Genomic DNA, 12,662 nt, shown 5'->3' with positions numbered 1-12,662 from the left:
TTTACTTTTAATGTTTTAATTTTTAGGCCGTGTTTGGTTTCGCATATAAGGGTGTATTGTATCATAGTAAAGGGCTTGAAATACATTATACAATGTTTGGTTTGGAGTTGAGATCTGTGGATTACAATGCGCGCGAATACATCTATTCACCAAAAAATTCAAACAACAGTAGTGTATTGTCAGATGCCTTTGTTTGCTTCAATACAACCTATTCAAGACGCTGTATTCGCATACGATAGAGGCAGAGTCAGTTGCAGAGGGTTTTCTACCTAAGGAGGATGAGATGTTTTTACTCCAGCAGCGCGGTAGATCATCTCCGACCGAAACAGGAAAGGAACCCAATCTTGTCCGGATTACATGGCCACTTTCTCGCGATTTCACATGGAGGTGCTGAAGGAACCTCTTCATAGCGTCGTGAAGATCACACCCCGATCACAGATTTAGTGGGCCTGGGATATCAAACAGGCAATCCAACCCATCTGTAGGTTTCCACAAGAAGGAAGAATGAGGTGGGACGAATCCACCATGAAAGCACTTTATGGCTTCTCAACGAGGAACCCATCAAGATCGTCCGATCAGGGCCCCAAAGCTAACATGTTAATGTTTTAGTACGCGCTTAATGGCCCAGATGATTCAGATGTAGGGATGCAGAACAAGGAAAACCGGAACTGAAGGATGACACGTTCCAAGTCCTCCAATTCCGATCCGATTACACAACCTCTTCGCAGACCGAGTTATGCAAGAAAACCTACTATAAATATCTATTATTTGTTCCGCTACAAACAAAACGAAGGAAGTGAGAGGAGGATAAGTGCGAAGACGAGGAAGACCGGTCCGACTTTAAACAACTATCGTCGTACAACTACTGTTCAATGTTATATGTATATATAATACGGGCCCTAATACATTGTATGAAAACATTGATCGGAGCAAGAATCTGTATACTTGTCCGAACAATACTTCCTATCCAAACATTGAGTTCATACATGTTGATTTGGATGTATTCTGAAAATGATCGAACATATACATGAACAGTAGCTGAATACAATATAATACATCCTTATATGCGAATCCAAATGGGCCCTTAAGGTTTATTGAAATACATCCTACGAATGGCAATGCGATACATTGGACTCTAGCCGTTGAATTTGGTTTATCTTCCAAAGATCCAAACCGTTTATTCGGCGGGTATCACTCATATATATCAATAAATAAATGTTCCCAATTTGGATCGTTTTAATTCAATGCCGTGATAATTTGGATCTCTACAATGGACGGGCACCGTAATCTTTATACAATCAAAGTATTAAAATATTAGATCTGAGAGTTGTTTTTGGGCGTCCCCCCAACAATGTGGAGTTCTATCACATAAACGGTTCGTGTCGATCGAAAGAATCCAAATCCAACGGCTAACGTCCCGACGAATAGTGTGGTGATACGTTGGGATGTACTCTGCAAATTGATTTCTCTGATATCTACATGAAGGAACGGTAATTAGGATATAATCTTCGGCAGTGCGTTTCCACGCGATTCTGAAAAGAGATCACATGTGCAAAACCGACGCTACCCTAGCAGATGTGTCTTCTTTTCGAGTAGCTAACAGAGAAATCATATAAACACAGAGAGAGAGAGAGAGAGAGAGAGAGAGAGAGAGAGAGAGAGAGAGTCGAAATCTCCCTGGGCCTTTATGGATCCATGGAAATCCGACGGTCTCTGTCAATCTATCCAAGCGAATGGCTATCTGCCTCAAAATCGGTTACAGTCCAACTCCCTCCCGGAATCGAGGTTAGTCGGTCGGATTTCTACTCTCTCGTTTCAATTTTATTTATTCTTTTTTATAATTTTATAAATTCGCTGGCTCTTTACTCAATATCATGCATAATTGGATATTTATTTATTTATTTCCAAATTGGGAGTTTTGGTAAATTCATATGCGGTTTTATTTATTTATTTTTGATAAGATCCCAGCATAATGAATAAAAGTAAAAATAAGAAAATATTGGGGAGTAGTTTTTGATACTCTGGGAGAGCGTGGTACTTGATACACAGGCACTCTGAAATTTCACGCATGGTGGCATACACTAAAACAAGTTATACCAAGTAGTAGACCCCAATGTCGCTAAGTCACAGCACTAAAATATGATTGGTTCAGCAATACTACCTCTGATGTATGGACCTTTTTTTTTTTTTTTTTGGAAATAGGACCCTTGGATGTTTTCCATTTCAACTGTGCGGCATACGTCTACCAATCCCATGGTCAGATAATCAAATAAGCATTTTTTTATTTTTTATTTTATTGTTCATGGTACATCTAAACTGGGACCCCTAAGGGCTTGTTTGGTAGCAAGGAATTGGAGGGTTCTGGATTTGAGAAGAACCCAAATTCCCCCAGCAGAGCTCTTTTTGACCTCCCACCTCAAAGCTATGATTTCAAATCCACTTGATTCCAAATGGACTAAAATCCACGATGCCAAACATACCCTAATTTGAATGGTTTTGTTTGGGTTACATTTTTTTTTTTTGTACACACGCACACACACTCATGCCGTTGTGGAATTTCACCACCTATGGGTACGCGAATCCTCAACCAGGTGTTGAAACTCCTGAGAGTCTACCACCGGAGTAAGAGAAAGGACCCTCTGTTTGGGTTACTTATATGCCCTTTCTAAGTAATTTCTAAGAGCTTGTGTATCATCCATCAGACTTTGCCAGAGCGTTGCAGTTTTTTCTCAAAAATATTTATTGACAAATTGCCACTTGGAGGGGGCAAACCCCCTTGGAATGCTTGGATAATTCTTCCTCCTCTTCAACTAACCTTTCTACCATATTTTTATAATCCTCACCGAATCTGCATCCGGAAAAAAAAATTTTCTTATTCAAATTTGAACTTGCAAATCATATTTAATCCTAACTAACCCATATCAACTCTTATATAAAATGCAAATATAAATGCGCTATAACCAACAATAATAATAATCCGCTTGTTTCTCGAAGGATCTTAGTTTTCTTTTTTCTTTTTTGGTTTCTTGGATGTGTTGGGTTGGGAACTGATTTTGCACTGAAAAATTCTTTGCATTATGGACATAAAATGCTACAAATTCATGTTTGTCATTTTGATCCATCCCTTGTGTATTGTTTTCCTACTGTTATAAAGGTTGGGTAAATCAGATGTTTTTCATTTTGATCCTTTCAGCTGCCTAACAATTGGTTATAACATGACCTCATATTATTGCAACCTCTTATGCATGATTTATTATTAGTTGAGAATCTCTCACCTCCCTAATTGCAATTTGGGAGTGTCTTTTTTTTTTTTTTTTTTTTTTTTTTGGTGCTTGAAGAGTATGATGGGCTGCATGCATGCACTCTCCTATTTTTATGCGTATACCTAAATTCAAATTTTAAACCATTCAAATAATGGGAATCCCCCTAATCAAATTAACTTGACAGTCCTATCCTCTCAGTAATGGACAATTGTTTGTCGAATTCCAGCTACCGATCATTTGTCATCTTAACCAACCATTACATGTCATGAATTGGTCATTGAGGAGCATATTTTTGTGATTTTTTGTTGACCTATCTAAGCGTTACATCGACACGGTTTTGACAGTTTGAATTAAGGTATATGTACACGATGTGCATGTGCATGGATCATCATGCTCTGTGATGAGTATGATCCATGCTCTGTGATGAGTATCATTCCTTTTTTTTTTTGTCCTACCGCAAATATTGATTTTGTTTAGCATAGCTACAAACACAGAATTTCCACTGAATATATAACTTTTTTTTACTTATCATCCATTAAAAGATCTTGGTTGAATAGAGATAGTGAAATATATGGATTTTGTAATCAGAGAACCTTCACATAATCAGAGAGGCACTCTGTATTTTTTGGAATCACATAAGCTCCCACTTGATCAGGAAAAAACCTGAAAAGAAAAAAGAAAATGATGATAGTGGTTGTTTAATTGGTTGCAAGAAACTCTTTTATTGACATTCTTGAGTTTGGGTTGATTTTGATTGGGACTTTATGCTTTCCATATGCATGTGGTTTGGGTGGTAAGTTGGCTTTTCTACATGTAAAGAGTTGACTGTGGAGGCACATTGAAGGATATTTTTAAGCGGCATTTGGATGAGCAATTACTTTGTTTGGCTTCTAGAACATAGCACCCTTGTGGCAATATATTTGATTGTACCAACTGGGATTTCCCTATTGAGCCAGGTAATTTTGGGGCAAGTGAACTGTTCTCATAAAGAGAGAACATGGGCAATGAGAAGAGAGTGTTCTGGTTCATTTTTTGCTGTAGATAAAAATCTGCAAAGAGTTTTTATTCCTTTCTATGTTTATAGAGAGACCTACAGCCATTAAAATATCGGTGCCAATGTGTTCTTGGTATAGTTACCTCGTCCTGGTGGAGTGGACCTAGGGATGTCTTAGAAAAAGATGCATTCCCTTGTGTTACACTCTAATATGGTGAAAACAACCCATCAGGTTTTGAATCAAGTCATTTGCGACTCCTTTGGGTGCCCTTTGTGGTCTCGAGCACAATGTGTTTCCTTGGTTGGTCCACCTAGTATATACATATACACATGTATCTGATGGATATAAGTAACTATAAGCAACAAAATTGAATCATCAAGACAGAGGGAACAAGTTTCTGATACAAAGAGACAACCACCCAATACATTGTTTGTGAAATTGTCACACGGTCATCAGCTATATCATTTGTGATGTAGGATACATGTATGGATGTCATGTTTCACAGGAGATTAGTCAAAGGACAATTCAAAGCACACAGATTCTAGGACCTGTGGGTTATGGGCCAAGCCCACTAAACAATAATTTCAGCAGAACAGTTCACCAAACAGTAATTTCAGCAAGTAAAAATTCATATCATTTCATTAGAAATCATCCCCACATGCACACAATCATATAAAGATTAAATCGCAGGATGTCAAGGTTGTTAGAACAGCCCCTTAGCATAGAATATCAATAAAATAATCATGGGTAGATTCATACACACATAGAATTTACCATACTCATTCACCACATAAACTATGTTTAGAGGAGATGAAGATCACGTGGGATAAATTTGTAATTTAGGAATTGAGGGTTGTGGGAGGAAATTAGGAGAGGGTCGAGGGTAGGTTTTATGTGGGAGGCAGGGATATAGGGTGTCGAGGTTTTGGGCGCAATGGATTGAAGGATTTAGGCTAGATAGGATCAAAGAGGGTTTTTAAAAGGAGTAGAAGGAGATGGAAAGACCATACCTTGTAGAAGATAAACACGTGAGCGAGTCGCACGCCCACAAAAAGATGAAATCTCACCACTTTGCTCTAAGTCTCATGGAGGGTTCTTCCAAGTCGCATGGAAGAAAGAAAGGCTTCTCTTTAGAAAACAAACATGTACTCTTCATCCCCCTAGGGTTGGACGTTTCCCCCCTTAAATAGAGTTTTTACATTTAAAAGTAAAATGACCAACATGCCTCTTTTTAAAATCTAGCAAAGTAGGGGCCCACTAAGAAATCCAAACCAACCAAAATGTGCAGAAAAATAACAAAACAAAAATGGACACTAAAAACTTAAAAAAGACTTGATCACATGGTGGGCCACCATGTGATCGGACGCGATCCAACGGTCGGATCTCAACAAAAACTCTCAAAAATTATCCTGACACTCCAAATAATGCAGCCCATGTGCATCCTCCCAGTCCGGGGCCTTCATGATGCACATCCTATGCACATGGGGTCTTCAAAGTGGCCCACGGGCCAGGCCCAAGTAGTGATCACCCAAATAAAGTGTGGGCCGGGTTGGGCTAGGGCCTGGGGCTCTCTTACGACGACGCTGGTACACTCTGATGTCCGCATCAACTCTCCCCGGCTGAGAACATGGTATGCCAAATCGGTTACGTATCGGCCGATACGTAACGGCAACGGTGTGAACCGTCACCCGTTTCGGGGCCGAAATGGCCGATTCGATTTTTTGTACCCGTATCGGCCGATACGGGACCGATACGGGCGTAACGGGCCGTTACGGGGCGAAACGGTAACTTTTTTTTTTTTTAGCTCTATTTTTGCTGTTTTTTTGAAACCTCTTGCTTCCAAACTGTTTCTAACTCCCTCTACTACTAATTTCGACCAACCTTAGCTAAGTATTTGATAGAAAAACACATTATATTATAGATTTTTTTGAATCAAAGCTCGGTGGGCCATTTTTCAAAAATTCGTCAAAAATAGGTATTTATACTTTTTTTAATATATTTTGCTGTTTTAATCATGTCATATGATGTGTTAATCATAGTAGAACATGTTAATGTGCATTTTACAGATTTGGGGTGCCATTTAATAATTTTTTAATTTTTTTTCTATTTACGCATGAATTTTGGCCCCTTTTTTTAAAATTCGAAAAATCAGTTTTTAATGGTTGTTTTGCTGTTTTAATCATGCCATTTGATGTATTAATCATAGTAGAACATGTTAATGTGCATTTTACAGATTTGGGGTGCCATTTTATATTTTTTTAATATTTTTTTCTATTTACGCATTTATTTCGGCCCTTTTTTTGAAAATTCGAAAAACCATTTTTAAATGATTCTTTTGCTGTTTTAATGATGTCATATGATGTGTTAATCATAGTAGAACATGTTAATGTGCATTTTACAGATTTGGGGTTCCATTTTATATATTTTTTATATTTTTTTCTATTTACGCATTTATTTTGGCCCTTTTTTTGAAAATTCGAAAAATCATTTTTTAATGATTCTTTTGCTGTTTTAATGATGCCATATGATGTGTTAATCATAGTAGAACATGTTAATATGCATTTTACAGATTTGGGGTGCCATTTTATATTTTTTTATATTTTTTTCTATTTACGCATTTATTTCGGCCCTTTTTTTGAAAATTCGAAAAATCATTTTTTAATGATTCTTTTGCTGTTTTAATGATGCCATATGATGCGTTAATCATAGTAGAACATGTTAATGTGCATTTTACATATTTGGGGTGCCATTTTATATTTTTATTTTTATTTTTTTCTATTTACGCATTTATTTCGGCCCTTTTTTTGAAAATTCGAAAAATCATTTTTTAATGATTCTTTTGCTGTTTTAATGATGCCATATGATGTGTTAATCATAGTAGAACATGTTAATGTGCATTTTACATATTTGGGGTGCCATTTTATATTTTTTTTCTATTTACGCATGAATTTTGGCCCTCAAAAATAATTGCAAACACCTAAATGTAAGATATTTTCATATTACATTCATTCTAATATATCTATCATTGATAGTAGATAGTTAGAAAATTAAATATATAAATTTTGTAGTCAAATTCAGGTTATCTGGTTCATAAATTCATCAGACAGTCCGATACAACTTCTCAATAAAGAGTGGACCGTTACACCACCATAAACATGTTCCAATTTATAAATGAATGCATATTTGGAATGCTTAGAATATTCCGGATTTAATCCATATTTTTTCATATTTTTTTGGCAAAAAAAAAATTTTGCGCCGTTACGGGCCGTTACGCCCCCGTATCACCGTTACGCCCCCGTATCCGTATCGGTTTTGGAGGTCACCGTTACGCCAACCGATACCGATACGGGACACCTTGGCTGAGAACGTCTCGCCGTTAGTGAGACAAAACTCCTGTAACGCTCTAGTAGATCAGGGTTAAGCCGCTGTAGCTCTGCCTCTGTAATCCACGTGCAGTCTGATGTAAGTCGATCCTTCCACTTGACGAGAAACTTTTGGAATCCATCGTGGCAGGTAGACACTATCTGCTCATCCAGAATGTCCTCGATTTGCTCTCTCATGTGTACAGATGGTATGGGGGTGCAGGCTGAGAGGAGGGCTCAGGTATAGGCCATGGGTCAGGGGACTGATCAGTAGGAGGCTCAAGGTGTGGATCGTGAGGCACGAGCTCTTCTACATTGAATGTAGAGCTGATATTCAATGTAGGTGGAAGCTCGAGAACATATGCATTGAGACCCATACGGTTTAAAATTTTGTATGGTCCTGCGCTGCGGGCATGTAATTTCTTAGTGGCACCAGGTGGTATCCGCTCTGGCTTAATACGGACCATGACCTCATCACCCACTTGAAATTCCCTGAATTGACGGTGCATGACTGCTTGAAGTTTATAATTTATATTACTTAAATTAATCCTTTTGTTTAATCTCCCCGTGTCAATCATGCATGTAATGTGTAAAGGACTCAACAGACTAAGAAGGACGACGTGACACAGACACGTGAATCAAATCTATAGGTCTCCTAGGCTTATAACCAAGAACAATCTAAAACGGACTCTTACCTGTAGACCTATTTACTGAACTATTATATGCGAACTCTGCAGTAGGCAAGACTGCATCCCAAGTCCTAATATGATCCCCAACCAGACATCTCAACAAGTCACCTAGGCTCCTATTCACCACCTCTGTCTGGCCATCAGTCTGAGGATGGTATGCCGAAGAAAACTGCAGACGAGTTCCCATAATATGCCACAGTGTCTTCCAAAAATAGCTCACAAACTTGACATCCTGGTAAGACACTATGGTTTTTGGCAAACCATGCAATCGAACAACTTCATCAAAGAAGATTTGAGCAATTTGAGGTGTTCAATGTCTTGGAGCACGCAATGAAGTGGGCCATTTTGGAAAAAAGGTCCACCATGACAAATACGGAATCATGCTTCTTGATAGTCTTGGGAAGCCCCAACACGAAATCCATACTAAGATCATCCTAAGGGGCATATGGCACGGGCAAAGGAGTACAATCCTGTGTTCTGTTTCTTTTGCTTTACCAGCTGACATGTATGACATTGCCCTACAATTCTAGCCACATCTTGCTTGAGACTTGGCCAGTAAAATCGGTCCTCAACAAGGGTTATCGTTTTATCCCTTCCAAAATGGCCAGCTACACCTGCATGTAGCTCCCATATCAGGAAATCCCGTAGGGACGTGCGAGGAATGCAGAGCTGATCTCTACGAAACAGGTAATAATCATGAATGACAAACTCACTATCTGTCCTTGTGGGATCCTCTAGAAGTGACACATATCTCTCTCCAAAGTCCGAGCACTCAGGATATTCGTCTTTTAACCGCTCAAAACCCATAACCTCTACTCTCAGAGAATGGAGAATCACAAACCTACGACTGAGGGCATCTGTGAGTTTGTTCTCAACTCTAGCCTTGTGCTTGAGAACAAACAAGTAATCTTGAAGAAACTCGACCCATTTGGCATTCTTAGGGTTCAACTTCTTCTGAGAGCCTAAATATTGCAAGGCCTTATGGTCAGAGAACAAAACGAACTCATGCGGGAGTAAATAGTGGCGCCAATGCCTCAATCACTGCACCACCGCATAAAATTCCTTGTCATAGTTGGAGTATTTCTGTTTTGCCTCATTCAGTTTCTCATTGAAATAGGCAACTGGGTGTCCCTCTTGACTTAGTACTCCCCTTATTCTCACACCTGAGGCGTCACATGCCACTTCAAAGACTTCAGAAAAATCTGGAAGTCGCATGATAGGGGCCTCAACCATCTTGCCCTTTATGTCTTTAAAGGCCTTAGAGGCTGCATTGGTCCACTGAAACTCCCCTTTTTTGATACAATCGGTAATGGGAGCCATAATGGAACTAAAGCCTTTAATGAACCGACGATAAAAGGTAGCTAAGCCGTGGAAGCTACGCACCTCATGAATGTTCTGTGGTTCTGGCCAACTCACTATGGCCTGGACCTTTTCATGATCCACATGCATACCCTCGGACGACACTATGAACCCTAAGAAGATAACTCGATTTGACATAAAAGCGCACCTTTTCAGGTTCGCATATAATTGCTCCGTCTTAAGGATCTCATAGACTTGCCTCAAATGGTGGAGATGTTGTTCCTTAGTGGTACTATAAATGAGAATATTGTTAAAATAAACCACCAGGAACTTGCCCATGAAGGGCCTCAACACCTGGGTCATCACTCGCATAAAAGTACTTGGGGCATTAGTCAACCCAAAGGGCATGACCAGCCATTCGTAGAACCCATCCTTCATCTTGAAGGCTGTCTTCCATTCATCACCTGGGCGAATGCGAATTTGGTGATACCCACTCTTGAGGTCAATCTTCGAGAAAATCGTGGCACCGGCCATCATGTCGAGCATATCATCAAGCCTCGGTATAGGAAATCGATACTTGACTGTGATCTTGTTAATTGCTCGGCTGTCCACGCACATGCGCCACGTGCTATCCTTCTTGGGTGTGAGGAGTGCAGGCACAACACATGGACTCAAACTCTCTCGAATGAACCCTTTTCTTAACAACTCATCGACTTGCCTCTTCAAGCCCGCATGCTCGGTTGGGTCCATTTGTTAGTGAGGCAGGTTCGGGAGAGTAGATTCAGGGACTAAGTCAATGACATGCTGGATGTCCCTCATGGGTGGAAGTTCATCTGGTAAGTTCTCAGGAAATACATCACTAAACTCCTCTAGAACGGGAGTCACCCTAGACGGGATCTCTGCCCTAACCTCTGGTGTCACCTCTCTTGCCACTAGGGCATACAACTGCCAACTCTCTGTAGCCTCTTTCTTAAATTCTTTCGCATTAATAATGTGAAGAGACTTAGTTTGGGATTTCCTCACTTATTTTCCATCACCCTTCTTGACGTCTCCCCTTTATGCCTGGGTGTTCTTGGGTGGCAGAGGCTTCAGAATAATATTTCTGCCTTCGTGTAAGAATGTACACGCATTTGAACGATCATATATCATGACATCCTTATCAAAGAGCTAAGGCCGACCCAAGATGATGTGTCCCACATCCATGGGCAAAACATCACAACACAGTGTCTTTATAGGATCCAAACTCCAAAGGCACTAGACAACACTGGGACACTGGCATGGAAGAGTCGCCAACCCAAGATACTTTATAGGGTTGAGGGTGGGGAGTGGGCTTCAGGCCCAAACGATCCAAGGTGCTAGCGGAGACCACATTTGCACAACTTCCACTGTCGACAATGACTTTGCAATTCTTTTCCCCACTTTTGGTGTAAGTATGGAAAATAGTAGAACAACGCCAGTCATCCTGGTCCTTAGCCTGAGTTAGGATACGTCTGACTATAGCAAGTGGGATAGTCTCCTCATTGTCTTCATCACTAGCTTGACTGATGGGGACATCACGCGCATACGCGCACTCACGCCGCCCCCTACGCACATACGCCAGAAGGAGGGCCCCACCGTCGATCTGGATCGATGATGACGTCCAGGAAGGGCCTCCTACCTAGAAGACGAAGTTTTGATTCAAAAGAGTGGGCCTGTTAGTCAAGAAAAGCTCATCATGGGATCTCATGATCATGGCCCACTAGTCAGATTGATTTCATATTTTAGGTTTTGCTTATTAATGTTATTTAGCACATCATGGACACTTTAGATTTCTTTGATTAGTTTTTATTTTGGTTTTCTTGATCGCCAAGTAATAGGTTGCGCACATGGCGCGAGTTTTGGAGTATATGGTTTTCTTATAAATAGGCACCCCTTGTAGCTTTTTTTAATTGATTGAAGATTAATAAAAATTCTGCGTTTTCCTACTCTCTGAGTTGTGAAGCCTAATTGGGTGTGAAGCCCTCCCTTCATCGAAGGGTTAACTACCGTGGTGCGAAGCCACATCTATCCCGATTCACCCCATCCATCGCTATCTCTACTACCCATCTTCTACCATCCCTTCTACTCATCTCACCCCATCATCTACACTTCGAATCAATCATCTATTGCAGCAATTCTCCTCCCTAAGCAGAATTTAAGAATCTGGCCTTACAGGAGGGCTGAAACTTCGGCGGAGCACCACGCACAAACCGTACATCGGATTGAGTTGAGATTTGAGGGTTTTGGAGTCCATCCCTGGCTGACTAGGGCCAAGGTGGCCTTTTTCTGAATAGTGGGCCCCACACACTTGCGGCCGAGATCACACACGTGTGTCTGGACCATTGTTGTTGTCCACGCGTGCGGTACTTCTCTGGTTCGTCTCTCCTCTCTTTCACTCCACTTTCACCCAAAATCCCTAAACCTAACCGTAAATTACTCAAATCTCTATTTTTATGCCCCTTTTCTTACCATAGGGTTCCTTGATTTGAAATTGGTGAATCCCTTGGATTAGGGACTGATTACTATGCATGTGTGGATGATTATTTCTTATCTTTGAGTATCGTTTGGTTCATAATTTTTATTGATCCAACCCTATCATGTGTAGGCCTGGATCCGCATAGATTCCCCTTAAATGAATGTTTGGACTTTCATGTGGGATATGGAATTTGTGTAATTGTTTTTGAACTAATGTGATCTTAAGCCTGAAATCTCGCATATCATATTTAATTTTCATGTCCTGCATCAAATTTGTTTTCATGTCCTGCATCAAATTTGGTATCAGAGCCTAGGGTTCTTGTAGGGGAATTCATCACATGTTTAGGGTTTGGTTGTTTATGTCCATTACGCATCAATTCTCATCATATATGGCTGTTTAGAGGTCCATAAACCCTAACATAAGTTGCTGAAATTTTCTGTTATCCCCTTATTTGAATTATTTTAGAAATTAACTTAGTTTTCTATTTCTAGGTTTGGAAACTTTCCTTTTCTGTTTTTAGAAACTATTTTTTTAGAAACTTTCTTAATCTGTTTTTAGAA

General features: G+C 40.0%; 1 protein-coding gene across 2 annotated transcripts in view; it reads left to right on the top strand.

Moving 5' to 3' along the window:
- Positions 1-1,312: 1,312 nt before the first annotated feature.
- LOC131237277 (transcription factor bHLH121) overlaps positions 1,313-12,662 on the top strand; it is a 73,023-nt gene continuing 61,673 nt past the window's right edge. The window contains exon 1 of one of the 2 annotated variants that reach the window (XM_058234967.1): positions 1,313-1,785. In XM_058234967.1, coding sequence (XP_058090950.1) covers positions 1,696-1,785 — 90 coding nt within the window. In that variant the 5' untranslated portion in view covers positions 1,313-1,695. The remainder of the gene's footprint in view (positions 1,786-12,662) is intronic. The other variant, XM_058234968.1, reaches the window with a different exon arrangement.

Source organism: Magnolia sinica, chromosome 2, assembly GCF_029962835.1.
Source record: "Magnolia sinica isolate HGM2019 chromosome 2, MsV1, whole genome shotgun sequence".
NCBI classification, from domain to species: Eukaryota; Viridiplantae; Streptophyta; class Magnoliopsida; order Magnoliales; family Magnoliaceae; genus Magnolia; species Magnolia sinica.
This window is presented reverse-complemented; position numbering and strand designations above follow the sequence as displayed.